The sequence below is a fragment of the Salvelinus alpinus genome, chromosome 4, assembly GCF_045679555.1.
Source record: "Salvelinus alpinus chromosome 4, SLU_Salpinus.1, whole genome shotgun sequence".
Classification (NCBI taxonomy): domain Eukaryota; kingdom Metazoa; phylum Chordata; class Actinopteri; order Salmoniformes; family Salmonidae; genus Salvelinus; species Salvelinus alpinus.
The window spans coordinates 13,335,049-13,354,320 of record NC_092089.1 but is presented as its reverse complement, the minus strand read 5'-3'; the positions used below and the strand labels follow the sequence as shown (position 1 = coordinate 13,354,320).

Sequence of the window (19,272 nt, the reverse complement as noted above, 5' to 3'; positions counted from 1 at the left end):
TCGCCCTAATCCTAATCCTAACCCTAATCCTAACCCTCTTTATCACAGAGCATCGCCCTAATCCTAATCCTAACCCTCTTTATCACAGAGCATCGCGTGTTCAGAAAGGGATCAAAGAGGATGGGCGTCCCAAATGTCGCCCTAACCATAATCCTAACCCTAATCCTAATCCTAACCATAATCCTAACCCTAATCCTAACCCTAACCCTAGTCCTAACCCTAATCCTAACCCTAATCCTAATCCTAATCCTAACCCTACTGACTAGAGCCCTACGGGGTGTCATTTGGAACGCAGAGGGAATCCTTCCAGGAACAGACTGGTGATCATGGTAATGTGGTCCATATTAATGTGATTATCACACTCATTATTGATGTGGTCTATATTAATGTGATTATCACACTCATTATTGATGTGGTCTGGTAACAGCTTTATAACCACGTCTCATATCTCTCTCTGTTCTATTCCATTATCTATCTCCTCTCACCCTCTCTGCCCTCTCTCTCTCTCTACCTCCCCCTCTCTCTTTATCTCCTCTCACCCTCTCTGCCCTCTCTCTCTCTCTCTACCTCCCCCTCTCTCTTTATCTCCTCCTACCCTCTCTGCCCTTTCTCTCTCTCTACCTCCCCCCTCTTTCTTTCTCTCAGTCTATATCTTTCCCTCTGTCCTCTCTGCCTCTCTTTCTCTCCTTTCACTCTCTTTACTTACCCCTCTCCCACTCTCTTTCTCTCCCCCTCCCCCTCTCTCTCCCTCCCCTGCTCACTCTCTCTCCCTCCCCCTCCCTCCCCCTATCTCCCTCCCCCTCCCTCCCCCTATCTCCCTCCCCCGCTCACTCTCTCTCCCTCCCCCCCTCCCTCTCTCCCCCCTCTCTCTCCCTCCCCTGCTCACTCTCTCTCCCTCCCCCGCTCTCTCTCTCTACCACTCTCTCTACCTCCCCCTCTCTCTCCCACTCTCTCTCTCTCCCTCCCCTGCTCTCTCTCTCTGTCTCCCCCACTTTCTCTCCCGTTCTCTCCCTCCCCCGCTCTCTCCCCCGCTCTCTCTCCCGCTCTCTCTCTCCCCCGCTCTCTCTCTACCTCCCCTCCTCTCTCTCACTCTCTCCCTCCCTCCCCCTCCCTCTCTCTCTCTCTCTCTCTGTCTTCCCGTGAGTCACTCCTCTTTAAAACTGTTATGTTCAGTGTGACTGCAGGCCAAGATTCCACAGTGTGAGGAACTGTAAAATCTCACAGAGCGACCGACTGACTGGAATAAAGGAACAAGACATATTTTCCCTTCTTCTTCTTCTATTATAATACAAAAGCCAGTGACCAGAATGCTTTGGGACAGATGATGAGGAGGATATTATTCATAATCAGGGGTTGTTAAAATAACCCAGGGATGGAAACAAGCTAGGAGACCTTGAACAACAAACACAGACAGATCTTATCAACACACCGTCAATTTATATTAATTAATTCATTAATTATATCCTTATCTCTAAATCACATGAGTTGAATTACAGGCTACTTCTGGAGAGGGAAAGTTATTCTGACAACAACAACAACAACAACATTACTATAAACTTGTTTTTGTGACTTCCCTTCTCAATGTTGACTACACTACCCTTCTCAATGTTGACTACACTTCCCTTCTCAATGTTGACTACACTTCCCTTCTCAATGTTGACTAAGCTTCCCTTCTCAATGTTGACTACACTACCCTTCTCAATGTTGACTACACTTCCCTTCTCAATGTTGACTACACTTCCCTTCTCAATGTTGACTACGCTTCCCTTCTCAATGTTGACTACGCTTCCCTTCTCAATGTTGACTACACTACCCTTCTCAATGTTGACTACACTTCCCTTCTCAATGTTGACTACACTACCCTTCTCAATGTTGACTACACTTCCCTTCTCAATGTTGACTACACTTCCCTTCTCAATGTTGACTACACTACCCTTCTCAATGTTGACTACGCTTCCCTTCTCAATGTTGACTACACTTCCCTTCTCAATGTTGACTACACTTCCCTTCTCAATGTTGACTACACTACCCTTCTCAATGTTGACTACACTTCCCTTCTCAATGTTGACTACGCTTCCCGTCTCAATGTTGACTACACTTCCCTTCTCAATGTTGACTACGCTTCCCTTCTCAATGTTGACTACACTTCCCTTCTCAATGTTGACTACACTTCCCTTCTCAATGTTGACTACACTACCCTTCTCAATGTTGACTACGCTTCCCTTCTCAATGTTGACTACACTACCCTTCTCAATGTTGACTACACTACCCTTCTCAATGTTGACTACACTACCCTTCTCAATGTTGACTACACTACCCTTCTCAATGTTGACTACACTACCCTTCTCAATGTTGACTACACTACCCTTCTCAATGTTGACTACACTACCCTTCTCAATGTTGACTACACTACCCTTCTCAATGTTGACTACACTACCCTTCTCAATGTTGACTACACTACCCTTCTCAATGTTGACTACACTACCCTTCTCAATGTTGACTACACTACCCTTCTCAATGTTGACTACACTACCCTTCTCAATGTTGACTACACTACCCTTCTCAATGTTGACTACGCTTCCCTTCTCAATGTTGACTACGCTTCCCTTCTCAATGTTGACTACACTACCCTTCTCAATGTTGACTACACTACCCTTCTCAATGTTGACTACACTTCCCTTCTCAATGTTGACTACACTTCCCTTCTCAATGTTGACTACACTACCCTTCTCAATGTTGACTACACTTCCCTTCTCAATGTTGACTACACTTCCCTTCTCAATGTTGACTACACTTCCCTTCTCAATGTTGACTACGCTTCCCGTCTCAATGTTGACTACGCTTCCCTTCTCAATGTTGACTACACTACCCTTCTCAATGTTGACTACGCTTCCCTTCTCAATGTTGACTACACTACCCTTCTCAATGTTGACTACACTACCCTTCTCAATGTTGACTACACTACCCTTCTCAATGTTGACTACACTTCCCTTCTCAATGTTGACTACACTTCCCTTCTCAATGTTGACTACACTACCCTTCTCAATGTTGACTACGCTTCACGTCTCAATGTTGACTACGCTTCCCTTCTCAATGTTGACTACACTACCCTTCTCAATGTTGACTACACTACCCTTCTCAATGTTGACTACACTACCCTTCTCAATGTTGACTACACTTCCCTTCTCAATGTTGACTACACTTCCCTTCTCAATGTTGACTACACTTCCCTTCTCAATGTTGACTACGCTTCCCGTCTCAATGTTGACTACACTTCCCTTCTCAATGTTGACTACGCTTCCCTTCTCAATGTTGACTACACTTCCCTTCTCAATGTTGACTACACTTCCCTTCTCAATGTTGACTACACTACCCTTCTCAATGTTGACTACGCTTCCCTTCTCAATGTTGACTACGCTTCCCTTCTCAATGTTGACTACACTTCCCGTCTCAATGTTGACTACACTTCCCTTCTCAATGTTGACTACACTTCCCTTCTCAATGTTGACTACACTTCCCTTCTCAATGTTGACTACACTACCCTTCTCAATGTTGACTACGCTTCCCTTCTCAATGTTGACTACGCTTCCCTTCTCAATGTTGACTACGCTTCCCTTCTCAATGTTGACTACACTTCCCTTCTCAATGTTGACTACACTTCCCTTCTCAATGTTGACTACGCTTCCCTTCTCAATGTTGACTACGCTTCCCTTCTCAATGTTGACTACGCTTCCCTTCTCAATGTTGACTACGCTTCCCGTCTCAATGTTGACTACGCTTCCCTTCTCAATGTTGACTACGCTTCCCTTCTCAATGTTGACTACGCTTCCCTTCTCAATGTTGACTACGCTTCCCTTCTCAATGTTGACTACGCTTCCCTTCTCAATGTTGACTACGCTTCCCTTCTCAATGTTGACTACACTTCCCTTCTCAATGTTGACTACGCTTCCCTTCTCAATGTTGACTACGCTTCCCTTCTCAATGTTGACTACGCTTCCCTTCTCAATGTTGACTACGCTTCCCTTCTCAATGTTGACTACGCTTCCCTTCTCAATGTTGACTACGCTTCCCTTCTCAATGTTGACTACACTTCCCTTCTCAATGTTGACTACGCTTCCCTTCTCAATGTTGACTACGCTTCCCTTCTCAATGTTGACTACGCTTCCCTTCTCAATGTTGACTACGCTTCCCTTCTCAATGTTGACTACGCTTCCCGTCTCAATGTTGACTACACTTCCCTTCTCAATGTTGACTACGCTTCCCGTCTCAATGTTGACTACACTTCCCTTCTCAATGTTGACTACACTTCCCTTCTCAATGTTGACTACACTTCCCTTCTCAATGTTGACTACGCTTCCCTTCTCAATGTTGACTACGCTTCCCTTCTCAATGTTGACTACGCTTCCCTTCTCAATGTTGACTACGCTTCCCTTCTCAATGTTGACTACACTTCCCTTCTCAATGTTGACTACGCTTCCCTTCTCAATGTTGACTACGCTTCCCGTCTCAATGTTGACTACGCTTCCCTTCTCAATGTTGACTACACTTCACGTCTCAATGTTGACTACACTTCCCCTCTCAATGTTGACTACACTTCCCTTCTCAATGTTGACTACGCTTCCCGTCTCAATGTTGACTACACTTCCCGTCTCAATGTTGACTACGCTTCACGTCTCAATGTTGACTACACTTCCCTTCTCAATGTTGACTACGCTTCCCGTCTCAATGTTGACTACACTTCCCGTCTCAATGTTGACTACGCTTCACGTCTCAATGTTGACTACACTTCCCTTCTCAATGTTGACTACGCTTCACATCTCAATGTTGACTACGCTTCCCTTCTCAATGTTGACTACGCTTCACGTCTCAATGTTGACTACACTTCCCTTCTCAATGTTGACTACACTTCCCTTCTCAATGTTGACTACGCTACGCTTCACGTCTCAATGTTGACTACGCTTTACTTCCCAATTGAAGCCGTCAACTTCACAAGCTAAAAAAGGAGGACATTGCAGAGTAACACAGTGATCCAGACAGATCTTCATGAGGCTGAGTGAATGATTAGAAACTAGAGTTGTCTGGTCCAAGCCGACAGGAAACACAGGAAGCCGACAGGAAACACAGGAAGCCGACAGGAAACACAGGAAGCCGACAGGAAACACAGGAAGCCGACAGGAAACACAGGAAGCCGACAGGAAACACAGGAACAACAGACAAGACTGATACATCTCTGGTTGATTAGTAACATCTGGATCTGTTGTCTTGACAATCGTTCATTTCTCAACAGACATTTGCTGATCTAGTAGTATTTCTATGTTATGAATTAGCTCTCTACTAAAGTAGGCGTGGATACACACGTACACACTCACACAAACACACACAATGAATGACCCAAACACAGAGTTGTAGTTTCTGTATAACTTGGTGGCCCACAGTAAGACTGCTCTAGGCACGTCAGGAGAATGCTTTGCTAGTGAATGATAGGGCCTAGGGGAGAATGCTATGCTATGCTAGTGAATGATAGGGCCTAGGGGAGAATGCTATGCTATGCTAGTGAATGATAGGGCCTAGGGGGAGAATGCTATGCTATGCTAGTGAATGATAGGGCCTAGGGGGAGAATGCTATGCTATGCTAGTGAATGATAGGGCCTAGGGGGAGAATGCTATAATATGCTATGCTATGCTAGGGCCTAGGGGGGGGGGGTGTTATGCTATGCTAGTGAATGATAGGACCTAGGGGAGAATGCTATGCTATGCTAGTGAATGATAGGGCCTAGGGGAGAATGCTATGCTATGCTAGTGAATGATAAGGCCTAGGGGGAGAATGCTATGCTATGCTAGTGAATGATAAGGCCTAGGGGGAGAATGCTATAATATGCTATGCTATGCTAGGGCCTAGGGGGGGAATGCCATGCTATGCTAGTGAATGCTAGGGCCTAGGGGAGAATGCTATGCTATGCTATGCTAGGGAATGATAGGGCCTAGGGGGAAATGCTATCCTATGCTAGGGCCTAGGGGGAGAATGCTATGCTAGTGAATGATAGGGCCTATGGGGAGAATGCTATGCTGTGTTATGCTAGGGAATGATAGGGCCTAGGTGGAAAATGCTATGCTATGCTAGGGCCTAGGGGGAGAAAGCTATGCTATGCTATGCAAGGGAATGATATGGAGTAGGAGGGGAATGCTACGCTATGCTAGGGAATGCTAGGGCCTAGGGGGAGAATGCTATGCTATGCAAGGGGATGCTAGGGCCTAGGGGGAGAATACTATGCTAGGGAATGATAGGGCCTAGGGGGAAAATGCTATGCTATGTGTTACGTTCCCCAGTTTTCTGTGTTGTGGTATGTATTTGAGTGTGTGTTTCAGGAGATAGCTTCCTGAGTTCTCCATGGCTAATTGATAATTGGAGAGCTGACCACGCCCCCTCGTCAAGAAGCAGCTGACACTAATTACCTTTGCCACCTGAGGAATATAAAAGCCAGTGTTCTGTTCAGGAAAATAGATATTTTTGGAGGTAGAGATTAGAGATTAGAGAGAGATCATTGTAGGCTGAGGAATGCAGAGAGTTTGATTGTGAGAGAGATATTTGCTAAGAGAGGAGGCTGATGGCTTTGGGTTAATTTACTATGTTAGTTGTTGTTGGTAGCAGCTTTGCTATGTTCTGTGTTGTTCTTTAGTGGCCTGAGTTAGTTTACTCAGTTTTGTTGTAAAGTGTTTGTGAAATTGTTAATAATTATTCTGTTTCATTTGTTCCCAGGGGGGAAGGGGAAGGCACCTAGGGAGTGCTTAGGCAAGAGGCCCGCGGGCATACATATACCCGTAGTATATTCATTGTCTAGGCACACTAGGTAAGACCTGGGCGGACCACCCCCTGTATTTTGGTTATGGCACCAGGTGGTGCTAAGATAGGTAAGTTAAGTGAGCAGGCAGGTTAGAAAGGAGAGGGGGAACTTTGATATTTACTTTCTTTGCTTTGGTTCCGTCCAGCCCCTTTTCCCCATATTACCGTAAGGAAATAAATCCTAGTAACGGTAAAATCTGCCTTTGTCGTCCTTACTCACGCCTACAGTCCATACCTCTTACACTTCACAGGGAGTTGAGTTGCAGCAGGGAGTTGCGTTCCCTCTTCTCAGAGGCGTGCGTAACACTATGCTAGGGAATGATAGGGTCTAGGGGGAGAATGCTATGCTATGCTAGGGAATGATAGGGCCTAGGGAGAGAATGCTATGCTATGCTAGGACCTAGGGAGAGAATGCTTTGCTAGTGAATGATAGAGCCTAGAGGGAGAACGCTATGCTATGCTAGGGGATGCTAGGGCCTAGGGAGAGAATGCTATGCTATGCTAGGGAATGATAGGGCCTAGGGAGAGAATGTTATGCTATGCTAGGGAATGCTAGGGCCTAGGGAGAGAATGCTTTGCTATGCTAGGGAATGCTAGGGCCTAGGGAGAGAATGCTTTGCTATGCTAGCACCAAAGGGGACAACAATGCAAGGCATTTATAGAGCAGGAATAAGCTGTGGAATCAGTCCTATAAATAAACAGACCACAGCCTCCTGTCTCCCTGTCTCTCTGCTTGGAAAAGAGCTGGTGGACCACAGCCTCCTGCCTCCCTGTCTCTCTGCTTGGAAAAGAGCTGGATGGACCACAGCCTCCTGCCTCCCTGTCTCTCTGCTTGGAAAAGAGCTGGAGGACCACAGCCTTCTGCCTCCCTGTCTCTCTGCTTGGAAGAGAGCTGGAGGATCACAGCCTTCTGCCTCCCTGTCTCTCTGCTTGGAAAAGTGCTGGAGGACCACAGCCTTCTGCCTCCCTGTCTCTCTGCTTGGAAAAGACCTGGTGGACCACAGCCTTCTGCCTCCCTGTCTCTCTGCTTGGAAAAGAGCTGGAGGACCACAGCCTTCTGCCCTCTCGCACCATCTCTTCCTCTCTCTGTCTGCCCCCCTCTCTCAATTTAATTCAATTCAAGGTGCTTTATTGGCATGGGAAACATATGTTAACATTCCCAAAGCAAGTGAAGTAGATAATATACGAAAATGAAATAAACAATAAAAATGAACAGTAAACATTACACTCATAAAAGCTCCAAAAGAATAAATACATTACAAATGTCATATTATGTCTACATACAGTGTTGTAACTATGTGCAAATAGTTAAAGTACAAAAGGGAAAATAAATAAACATAAATATGGGTTGTATTTACAATGGTGTTTGTTCTTCACTGGTTGCCCTTTTCTTGTGGCAACAGGTCACAAATCTTGCTGCTGTGATGGAACACAGGTATTTCACCCAGTAGATATGGGAGTTTATCAAAATCAGGTTTGTTTTCGAATTTTTTGCGGATCTGTGCAATCTGAGGGAAATACGTGTCTCTAATATGGTCATACATTTGGCAGGAGGTTAGGAAGTGCAGCTCAGTTTCCACCTCATTTTGTGGGCAGTGTGCACATTTCCTGTCTTCTCTAGAGAGCCAGGTGTGCCTACGGCGGCCTTTCTCAATAGCAAGGCTATGCTCACTGAGTCTGTACATAGTCAAAGCTTTCCTTAAATTTGGGTCAGTCACAGTGGTCAGGTATTCTGCCACAGTGTACTCACTGTTTAGGGCCAAATAGCATTTTAGTTTTCTCAGTTTTTTTGTTAATTCTTTCCAATGTGTCAAGTAATTATCTTTTTGTTTTCTCATGATTTGGTTGGGTCTAATTGTGCTGTTGACCTGGGGCTCTGTGGGGTGTGTTTGTGTTTGTGAACAGAGCCCTAGGACCAGTTTGCTTAGGGGACTCTTCTCCAGGTTCCACTCTCTGTAGGTGGTAGCTTTGTTATGGAAGGTTTGGGAATCGCTTCCTTTTAGGTGGTTGTAGAATTTAACGGCTCTTTTCTGGATTTTGATAATTAGTGGGTATCGTCCTAATTCTGCTCTGCATGCATTATTGGGTGTTCTACATTGTAAACTGGGGATATTTTTGCTTAATTTGATGTTTGTCCCATTTTGTGAATTCTTGGTTGGTGAGCGGACCCCAGACCTCACAACCATAAAGGGCAATGGGTTCTATACATTTTTTATGTTCCTTTTGATGGCATAGAAGGCCCTTCTTGCCTTGTCTCAGCTTTGTGGAAGTTACCTGTGGCGCTGATGTTTAGGCCGAGGTATGTGTATTTTTTTGTGTGCTTTAGGACAACGGTGTCTAGATAGACTTTTTATTTGTTGTCCTGACGACTGGACCTTTTTTGGAACACCATTTTTTTCTCTTACTGAGATTTACTGTCAGGGCCCAGGTCTGGCAGAATCTGTGCAGAAGATCTAGGTGCTGCTGTAGGCCCTCCTTGGTTGGTGACAGAAGCACCAGATCATCAGCAAACAGTAGACATTTGACTTCAGATTCTAGTATGGTGAGGCCGGGTGCTGCAGACTGTCCTAGTGCCCTCGCCAATTTGTTGATATATATGTTGAAGAGGGTGGGGCTTAAGCTGCATCCCTGTCTCACCCCACGGCCCTGGGGGAAGAAATGTGTGTGTTTTTTGCCTATTTTAATTTGACATTTGCTTAGTACATTGTTTTCACTGAGGACATGTACGAACCCGTCTGCTGTTAATGATAATGCTGAGGATTTTCCCAACGTTGCTGTTGACACATATCCCACGGTAGTTATTGGGGTCAAATTTGTCTCCACTTTTGTGGATTGTGGTGATCAGTCCTTGGTTCCAAATATTGGGGAAGATGCCAGAGCTGAGATTGATGTTAAAGAGTTTAAATATAGACAATTGGAATTTGTTGTCTGTATATTTGATCATTTCATTAAGGATACCATCAACACCACAGGCTTTTTTGGGTTGGAGGGTTTTTATTTTGTCCTGTAGCTCATTCAAGGTAATTGGAGAATCCAGTGGGTTCTGGTAGTCTTTAATAGCTGATTCTAAGATTTGTATTTGATCATGTATATGTTTTTGCTCTTTATTCTTTGTTATAGAGCCAAAAAGATTGGAGAAGTGGTTTACCCATACATCTCCGTTTTGGATAGATAATTCTTTGTGTTGTTGTTTGTTTAGTGTTTTCAAATTTTCCCAGAAGTGGTTAGAGTCTATGGATTCTTCAATTACATGGAGCTGATTTCTGACGTGCTGTTCCTTCTTTTTCCGTAGTGTATTTCTGTATTGATTTAGTGATTCACCACAGTGAAGGCGTAGACTCAGATTTTCTGGGTCTCTATGTTTTTGGTTGGACAGGTTTCTCAATTTCTTTCTTAGATTTTTGCATTCTTCATCAAACCATTTGTCATTGTTTTTCTTTTTCTTTGGTTTTCTGTTTGACATTTTTCGATTTGATAGGGAAGCTGAGAGATCAAATATACTGTTAACATTTTCTACTGCCAAGTTTACACCTTCACTATTACAGTGGAACGTTTTGTACAGGGAGTTGTCTAGAAGGGATTGAATTTGTTGTTGGCCAATAGTTTTTTGGTAGGTTTCCACACTACATTCCTTCCATCTATAGCATTTCTTAATATTATTCAGTTCCTTTGGCTTTGATGCCTCATGATTGAGTATTGCTCTGTTCAAGTAGACCGTGATTTTGCTGTGATCTGATAGGGGTGTCAGTGGGCTGACTGTGAACGCTCTGAGAGACTCTGGGTTGAGGTCAGTGATAAAGTAGTCCACAGTACAACTGCCAAGAGATGAGCTATAGGTGAACCTACCATAGGAGTCCCCTCGAAGCCTACCATTGACTATGATACATACCCAGCGTGCGACAGAGCTGCAGGAGTTGTGACCCGTTTTTGTTGGTTATGTTGTCATAGTTGTGCCTAGGGGGGCATATGCTACTGTTTTTCACTGTCTTTTTACTGTTGTTTTATTTCTTTACTTACCTATTGTTCAACTAATACCTTTTTTGCACTATTGGTTAGAGCCTGTAAGTAAGCATTTCACTGTATTCAGCGCACGTGACAAATAAACTTTGATTTGATTTGATATGGGGGAGGGAATGCTGTCACCTCCAGGCACCCTCTCTCTCTCTGTCTCTCTCTCTCACCATATTCACCTCTTTCTCTCTCTCCCTCCCTCTGTCTGTTCTCTCTCTCTCTCTTCTTCCCCTCTCTCAAATCAAAATCTCTCTCTCCCTCTCCTGTCTCTCTCTCTCTCCTTCTCTCTCCCCCTCTCCTGTCTCTCTCTCTCCCCTCTTCTCTCTCTCCCCTCTCCTGTCTCTCTCTCTCCTTCTCTCTCCCCTCTCCTGTCTCTCTTTCTCCTTCTCTCTCCCCCTCTCCTGTCTCTATCTCTCCCCTCCTCTCTCCCCCTCTCCTGTCTCTCTCTATATTTCTAGACAGTCTGTGCAGTAGCACGTGGCTGAGATGTTACTGCTTTGAGTAAAGCACAGACAGGAAACCACATGTCTGAGATCTCTTGCAAGGCCCCACAGATCCCACGCTACACCACACTACATTTGTCTCCCTCTACCTCTACCTCTCACAGGGCTGGAGGAGACAGGTCCCACACTATTCTACACTGTATACCTCTACCTCTCACAGGGCTGGAGGAGACAGGTCCCACACTACATTTGTCTCCCTCTACCTCTACCTCTCACAGGGCTGGAGGAGACAGGTCCCACACTATTCTACACTGTATACCTCTACCTCTCCCTCTCACAGGGCTGGAGGAGACAGGTCCCACACTATTCTACACTGTATACCTCTACCTCTCACAGGGCTGGAGGAGACAGGTCCCACACTACATTTGTCTCCCTCTACCTCTACCTCTCACAGGGCTGGAGGAGATAGGGCCCACACTATTCTACACTGTATACCTCTACCTCTACCTCTCACAGGGCTGGAGGAGATAGGACCCACACTACATTTGTCTCCCTCTCCCTCTCCAGCTGGATATCTGAGCTGCAGCAGGGCTGTCAATCTCTCCCAGCAGTAGACAGCGTAGTAGGTCTTCCTGTAGCGAGGACGGAGAGGAACGCCGTCCCACATCGTCTCCACTCTGAAACTAATACGACAGCCTGTTCTATCCTACAGTACTGCCGATGTGCCCCTGAGCAAGGCACTTCACCCATATCGCCCCAGGTACGTCGCTCTGGATAAGAGCATCTGCTAAATGACTAATATGTACCTCAACTCTCCCTTTCAGTGGTGGTAGATGGTAGAAACCCGTACAGTGTAACTAGAAAGAGATTAGCTGTGTCCTCCTGTAAAGTTTCCAGTGTCTACGATACCGTTTCTCTCTGGTTTCTAACAGTATAACTAGAAAGAGATTGGCTGTTTCCTCCTGTAAAGTTTCCAGTGTCTACGACCCCGTTACCCTCTGGTTTCTTACAGTATAACTAGAAAGAGATTGGCTGTTTCCTCCTGTAAAGTTTCCAGTGTCTACGACCCCGTTACTCTCTGGTTTCTAACAGTATAACTAGAAAGAGATTGGCTGTTTCCTCCTGTAAAGTTTCCAGTGTCTGCGACATCGTTACCCTCTAGTTCCTTACAGTGTTATCCAATGACACCGTGTTTCCTGCTGTATTTGTCAGCTATGTAAATGACAGGATGATTTAGTGGAGGGATAAGGTAACAGATGATGAATGATTCAATGTAGTAGAATACGTGTATTAGATGAATTGACTGATACAGTAGGTGGGAGAAGGTACTCACTAACAGTGTATTAGATGAATTGACTGATACAGTAGGTGTGGAAGGTACTCACTAACAGTGTATTGGATGAATTGACTGATACAGTAGGTGTGTAAGGTACTCACTAACAGTGTATTGGATGAATTGACTGATACAGTAGGTGTGTAAGGTACTCACTAACAGTGTATTAGATGAATTGACTGATACAGTAGGTGTGTAAGGTACTCACTAACAGTGTATTAGATGAATTGACTGATACAGTAGGTGTGTAAGGTACTCACTAACAGTGTATTAGATGAATTGACTGATACAGTAGGTGTGTAAGGTACTCACTAACAGTGTATTAGATGAATTGACTGATACAGTAGGTGTGGAAGGTACTCACTAACAGTGTATTAGATGAATTGACTGATACAGTAGGTGTGGAAGGTACTCACTAACAGTGTATTAGATGAATTGACTGATACAGTAGGTGTGAGAAGGTACTCACTAACAGTGTATTAGATGAATTGACTGATACAGTAGGTGGGAGAAGGTACTCACTAACAGTGTATTAGATGAATTGACTGATACAGTAGGTGGGAGAAGGTACTCACTAACAGTGTATTAGATGAATTGACTGATACAGTAGGTGTGTAAGGTACTCACTAACAGTGTATTAGATGAATTGACTGATACAGTAGGTGTGTAAGGTACTCACTAACAGTGTATTAGATGAATTGGCTGATACAGTAGGTGTGGAAGGTACTCACTAACAGTGCATTAGATGAATTGACTGATACAGTAGGTGGGAGAAGGTACTCACTAACAGTGTATTAGATGAATTGACTGATACAGTAGGTGTGTAAGGTACTCACTAACAGTGTATTAGATGAATTGACTGATACAGTAGGTGTGTAAGGTACTCACCGGGAGCGAAGGCCAGGTTATCGTTACACTCCTCCTCAGTACAGGAGCAGATGAACAGCGGTCCTCCAGAGCTCTTCTTCTCTTTCATGGTACACGTAGAGCTGTTGTAGTCATCCAGCTCCACGCCGTACAGAGGCTTGGAGGGGTCATGACACAGAGTCTCAATGCTGTAGTTACCGGCATTCTTCCTCCTGGAGATAACGGACAGAGAGAGGGAGTCAGACAGAGAGACAGGCACAGACACACACAGACAGAGAGACAGGCACAGACACACACAGACAGAGAGAGGGAGTCAGACAGAGAGACATGCACAGACACACACGGAGAGAGAGAGAGAGTCAGACAGAGAGACACACACAGACAGAGAGACAGGCACAGACACACACAGACAGAGAGATCGTACAGACACACACAGACAGAGAGATCGTAAGACACACACACAGACAGAGAGATCGTAAGACACACAGACAGACAGACAGACAGAGACAGACAGACAGACAGAGAGGGGGAGACAGACAGACCCCCCCCCCCCCCTCTCCACTGTACCCCTACCAGATGGAGACTGACACAGACACCCCCCCCTCTCCACAGTAACCCTATCAGATGGAGACTGACACAGACCCCCCCACTGTAACCCTACCAGATGGAGACTGACACAGACCCCCCCCCCCCCACTGTAGCCCTACCAGATGGAGACTGACACAGACCCCCCCCCCCTCCACTGTAACCCTACCAGATGGAGACTGACAGAGACCCCCCCCCCCCCCTCCACTGTAACCCTACCAGATGGAGACTGACACAGACCCCCCCCTCCCCCCCACACTGTAACCCTACCAGATGGAGACTGACACAGACCCCCCCCTCCACTGTAACCCTACCAGATGGAGACTGACACAGACCCCCCCCCCCCCCCCGTAATCCTACCAGATGGCGACGCAGACTTCCTGCTCCAGAGGACAGATGGAGGTGATGGAGCAGTTAGAGAGGCAGCTTCCTGTTCCATTGCAGGACGAAGACTCCACGTCACAGAACTTACACAACTTGTTGAGACTGAAGGATGGCTGGAACATCCCATCTAGGGAAACACAATGAATTAAATTCAATATGTTGTCATTCAATCAATCGATCGATTCATATGATGTAACTATATTGCTTTTCACACAAAAACACATCGCTAAGTGCTGAACTGTAACCCTCCTCAATCACAGGGGTGAACTGCATGGCAGCAACGTAATCATTTTTTACATTGTGAGTCATTTAGCAGATGCTCTTATCCAGAGCAACTTACAGTAGTGAGTGTTTACATGTCTCTATTTGTTCATACTGGTCCCCAACGGGAATTGAACTCACAACCCCAGGTGTTGTAAGTTTCATGCTCTACCAACTGAGCCACACGGGATCAGTCTGCTCCAGCATGTCTTTCTCTGAGGGTGATCTCTATCCTCTCTCTGCTCCCTGACCTGTTGAGGCCTGCCTTGTCCTGACAAACCTCTGGTCTGTCTGACTGGGAGTTCCTGACTGACTGACTGGGAGTTCCTGACTGACTGTAAGTTCCTGTCTGACTGTCAGTTCCTGACTGACTGTAAGCTCCTGTCTGTCTGACTGGGAGTTCCTGACTGACTAATTGACTGACTGTAAGTTCCTGACTGACTGTGAGTTCCTGACTGACTGACTGTAAGTTCCTGACTGACTGACTGTAAGTTCCTTACTGACTGACTGTAAGTTCCTTACTGACTGACTGTAAGCTCCGGACTGACTGACTGTAAGTTCCTGACTGACTGACTGACTGACGGTAAGTTCCTGACTGACTGACTGTAAGTTCCTGACTGACTGACTGTAAGTTCCTTACTGACTGACTGTAAGTTTCTTACTGACTGACTGTAAGTTCCTTACTGACTGACTGTAAGTTCCTGACTGACTGACTGTAAGTTCCTGACTGACTGACTGACTGTAAGTTCCTGACTGACTGACTGACTGACTGTAAGTTCCTGACTGACTGACTGACTGTAAGTTCCTGACTGACTGACTGACTGTAAGTTCCTTACTGACTGACTGTAAGTTACTGACTGACTAACTGACTGTAAGTTCCTGGCTGACTGACTGACTGTAAGTTCCTGGCTGACTGACTGACTGACTGTAAGTTCCTGACTGACTGACTGACTGACTGACTGTAAATTCCTTACTGACTGACTGTAAGTTCCTGACTGACTGACTGTAAGTTCCTTACTGACTGACTGTAAGCTCCTGACTGACTGACTGTCAGTTCCTGACTGACTGACTGACTGACTGTAAGTTCCTGACTGACTGACTGTAAGTTCCTTACTGACTGACTGACTGTAAGTTCCTGGCTGACTGACTGACTGACTGTAAATTCCTGACTGACTGACTGTAAGTTCCTGGCTGACTGACTGACTGACTGTAAGTTCCTGACTGACTGACTGTAAGTTCCTTACTGACTGACTGACTGTAAGTTCCTGACTGACTGTAAGTCCCTGACTGACTGACTGTAAGTTCCTGACTGACTGTAAGTTCCTGACTGACTGACTGACTAAGTTCCTTACTGACTGACTGTAAGCTCCTGACTGACTGACTGTAAGTTCCTGACTGACTGTAAGTCCCTGACTGACTGACTGTAAGTTCCTGACTGACTGTAAGTTCCTGACTGACTGTAAGTTCCTGACTGACTGACTGACTGACTAAGTTCCTTACTGACTGACTGTAAGCTCCTGACTGACTGACTGTAAGTTCCTGACTGACTGTAAGTCCCTGACTGACTGTAAGTCCCTGACTGACTGACTGACTGTCTGTAAGTCCCTGACTGACTGACTGACTGACTGTAAGTTCCTGACTGACTGTAAGTCCCTGACTGACTGTAAGTCCCTGACTGACTGACTGACTGACTGTAAGTCCCTGACTGACTGACTGACTGACTGTAAGTCCCTGACTGACTGACTGACTGACTGTATGTTACTGACTGACTGTAAGTTCCTGACTGACTGACTGACTGGCTGACTGACTGACTAACTGAAGCCACAGAGCCACTGAGCCTGTTTAGTGGTAAATGAGTCCTTCACTCAGCACCAGGGAAGACGTATGACACTAACACAGAGTCAAACAGTCAGTCAGTATCATATCTGTATATCGATAGACATAAAGAACAGTCAGTCAGTATCATATCTGTATATCGATAGACATAAAGAACAGTCAGTCAGTATCATATCTGTATATCGATAGACATAAAGAACAGTCAGTCAGTATCATATCTGTATATCGATAGACATAAAGAACAGTCAGTCAGTATCATATCTGTATATCGATAGACATAAAGAACAGTCAGTCAGTATCAAATCTGTATATCGATAGACACAAAGAACAGTCAGTCAGTATCATATCTGTATATCGATAGACATAAAGAACAGTCAGTCAGTATCATATCTGTATATCGATAGACACAAAGAACAGTCAGTCCTCTCATATCTGTACATCGACAGACACAGGAATCTCTACAGAGCATTTCGTATTTAGGGCAGCAGACCACAAAGTCAAACCAGTCAGAGTTCTGACTTCATATGACTGCAACCATGGGCTATCTTTCATGACTGCAGTGTGTGTGTGGTGTGTGTGTGTGTGTGTGTGTGTGTGTGTGTGTGTGTGTGTGTGTGTGTGTGTGTGTGTGTGTGTGTGTGTGTGTGTGTGTGTGTGTGTGTGTGTGTGTGTGTGTGTGTGTTATCTGATCATCCATCCTCCAGGTTATTCACTTCACAGGAGGCAGACCTCATGTAACTCTCAGACACATTGTTTCCAGTCTAACAGCACCGTTGAGAGTCGTCCACCCACCCAGCCAGAGGCCTGTCCAGTCTAACAGCACCGCTGAGAGTCGTCCACCCACCCAGCCAGAGGCCTGTCCAGTCTAACAGCACCGTTGAGAGTCGTCCACCCACCCAGCCAGAGGCCTGTCCAGTCTACCTGCACCGTTGAGAGTCGTCCACCCACCCAGCCAGAGGCCTGTCCAGTCTACCTGCACCGTTGAGAGTCGTCCACCCACCCAGCCAGTAGGCCTGTCCAGTCTACCTACACCGTTGAGAGTCGTCCACCCACCCAGCCAGAGGCCTGTCCAGTCTACCTACACCGTTGAGAGTCGTCCACCCACCCAGCCAGAGGCCTGTCCAGTCTACCTACACCGTTGAGAGTCGTCCACCCACCCAGCCAGAGTTCTGTCCAGTCTACCTACACCGTTGAGAGTCGTCCACCCACCCAGCCAGAGTTCTGTCCAGTCTACCTACACCGTTGAGAGTCATCCACCCACCCAGCCAGAGGCCTGTCCAGTCTAACAGCACCGTTGAGAGTCGTCCACCCACCCAGCCAGAGGCCTGTCCAGTCTAACAGCACCGTTGAGAGTCGTCCACCCACCCAGCCAGAGGCCTGTCCAGTCTACCTGCACCGTTGAGAGTCGTCCACCCACCCAGCCAGTAGGCCTGTCCAGTCTACCTACACCGTTGAGAGTCGTCCACCCACCCAGCCAGAGGCCTGTCCAGTCTACCTACACCGTTGAGAGTCGTCCACCCACCCAGCCAGAGGCCTGTCCAGTCTACCTACACCGTTGAGAGTCGTCCACCCACCCAGCCAGAGTTCTGTCCAGTCTACCTACACCGTTGAGAGTCGTCCACCCACCCAGCCAGAGTTCTGTCCAGTCTACCTACACCGTTGAGAGTCATCCACCCACCCAGCCAGAGGCCTGTCCAGTCTAACAGCACCGTTGAGAGTCGTCCACCCACCCAGCCAGAGGCCTGTCCAGTCTAACAGCACCGTTGAGAGTCGTCCACCCACCCAGCCAGAGGCCTGTCCAGTCTACCTGCACCGTTGAGAGTCGTCCACCCACCCAGCCAGAGGCCTGTCCAGTCTACCTGCACCGTTGAGAGTCGCCCACCCACCCAGCCAGAGGCCCGAACCGGCTAAATACCGTCACGTAGATACTAAAGGGTCGGCTGAAAGGTAGTGACTGAGGCTCAGCGGCTGAGGGACCGAACTGTTGTATATTTTGTGGGATTCTATTGGTAAACGGTAAGTCTGCACGTTTCCGTTAGTAAGCCACACAGCTATCCTGTCTAGACGGTATACAGCACAGGTTCACCCACGTGGTACGTGGGTCATGACCACAGCTGCTCAAACACTTTCTTAGGACCACCCCCTCTATTCTGATTGGGCCTTTCTGAACTGGCTCCTTGGGCAGTATGTGTGTGTTCCTAGGACCGCCCTCTCTGTTCTGATTGGGCCTTTCTGAACTGGCTCCTTGGGCAGTATGTGTGTGTTCTTAGGACCGCCCTCTGTTCTGATTGGGCCTTTCTGAACTGGCTCCTTGGGCAGTATGTGTGTGTTCTTAGGACCGCCCTCTGTTCTGATTGGGCCTTTCTGAACTGGCTCCTTGGGCAGTATGTGTGTGTTCTTAGGACCGCCCTCTGTTCTGATTGGGCAGTATGTGTGTGTTCTTAGGACCGCCCTCTGTTCTGATTGGGCCTTTCTGAACTGGCTCCTTGGGCAGTATGTGTGTGTTCTTAGGACCGCCCTCTGTTCTGATTGGGCCTTTCTGAGCTGGCTCCTTGGGCAGTATGTGTGTGTTCTTAGGACCGCCCCCTCTGTTCTGATTGGGCCTTTCTGAACTGGCTCCTTGGGCAGTATGTGTGTGTTCCTAGGACCGCCCTCTGTTCTGATTGGGTAGTATGTGTGTGTTCTTAGGACTGCCCCCTCTGTTCTGATTG

General features: G+C 46.6%; 1 protein-coding gene across 1 annotated transcript in view; it reads right to left on the bottom strand.

The window, feature by feature from the left end:
* The window catches only part of LOC139572854 (TGF-beta receptor type-2-like), a 75,966-nt gene that overhangs the window by 46,231 nt on the left and 10,463 nt on the right, over positions 1-19,272 (bottom strand). The window contains exons 2-3 of the mRNA XM_071395664.1: positions 14,441-14,591; positions 13,517-13,707 (exon numbers count right to left, since the gene is read on the bottom strand). Coding sequence (XP_071251765.1) covers positions 13,517-13,707; positions 14,441-14,591 — 342 coding nt within the window. The remainder of the gene's footprint in view (positions 1-13,516; positions 13,708-14,440; positions 14,592-19,272) is intronic.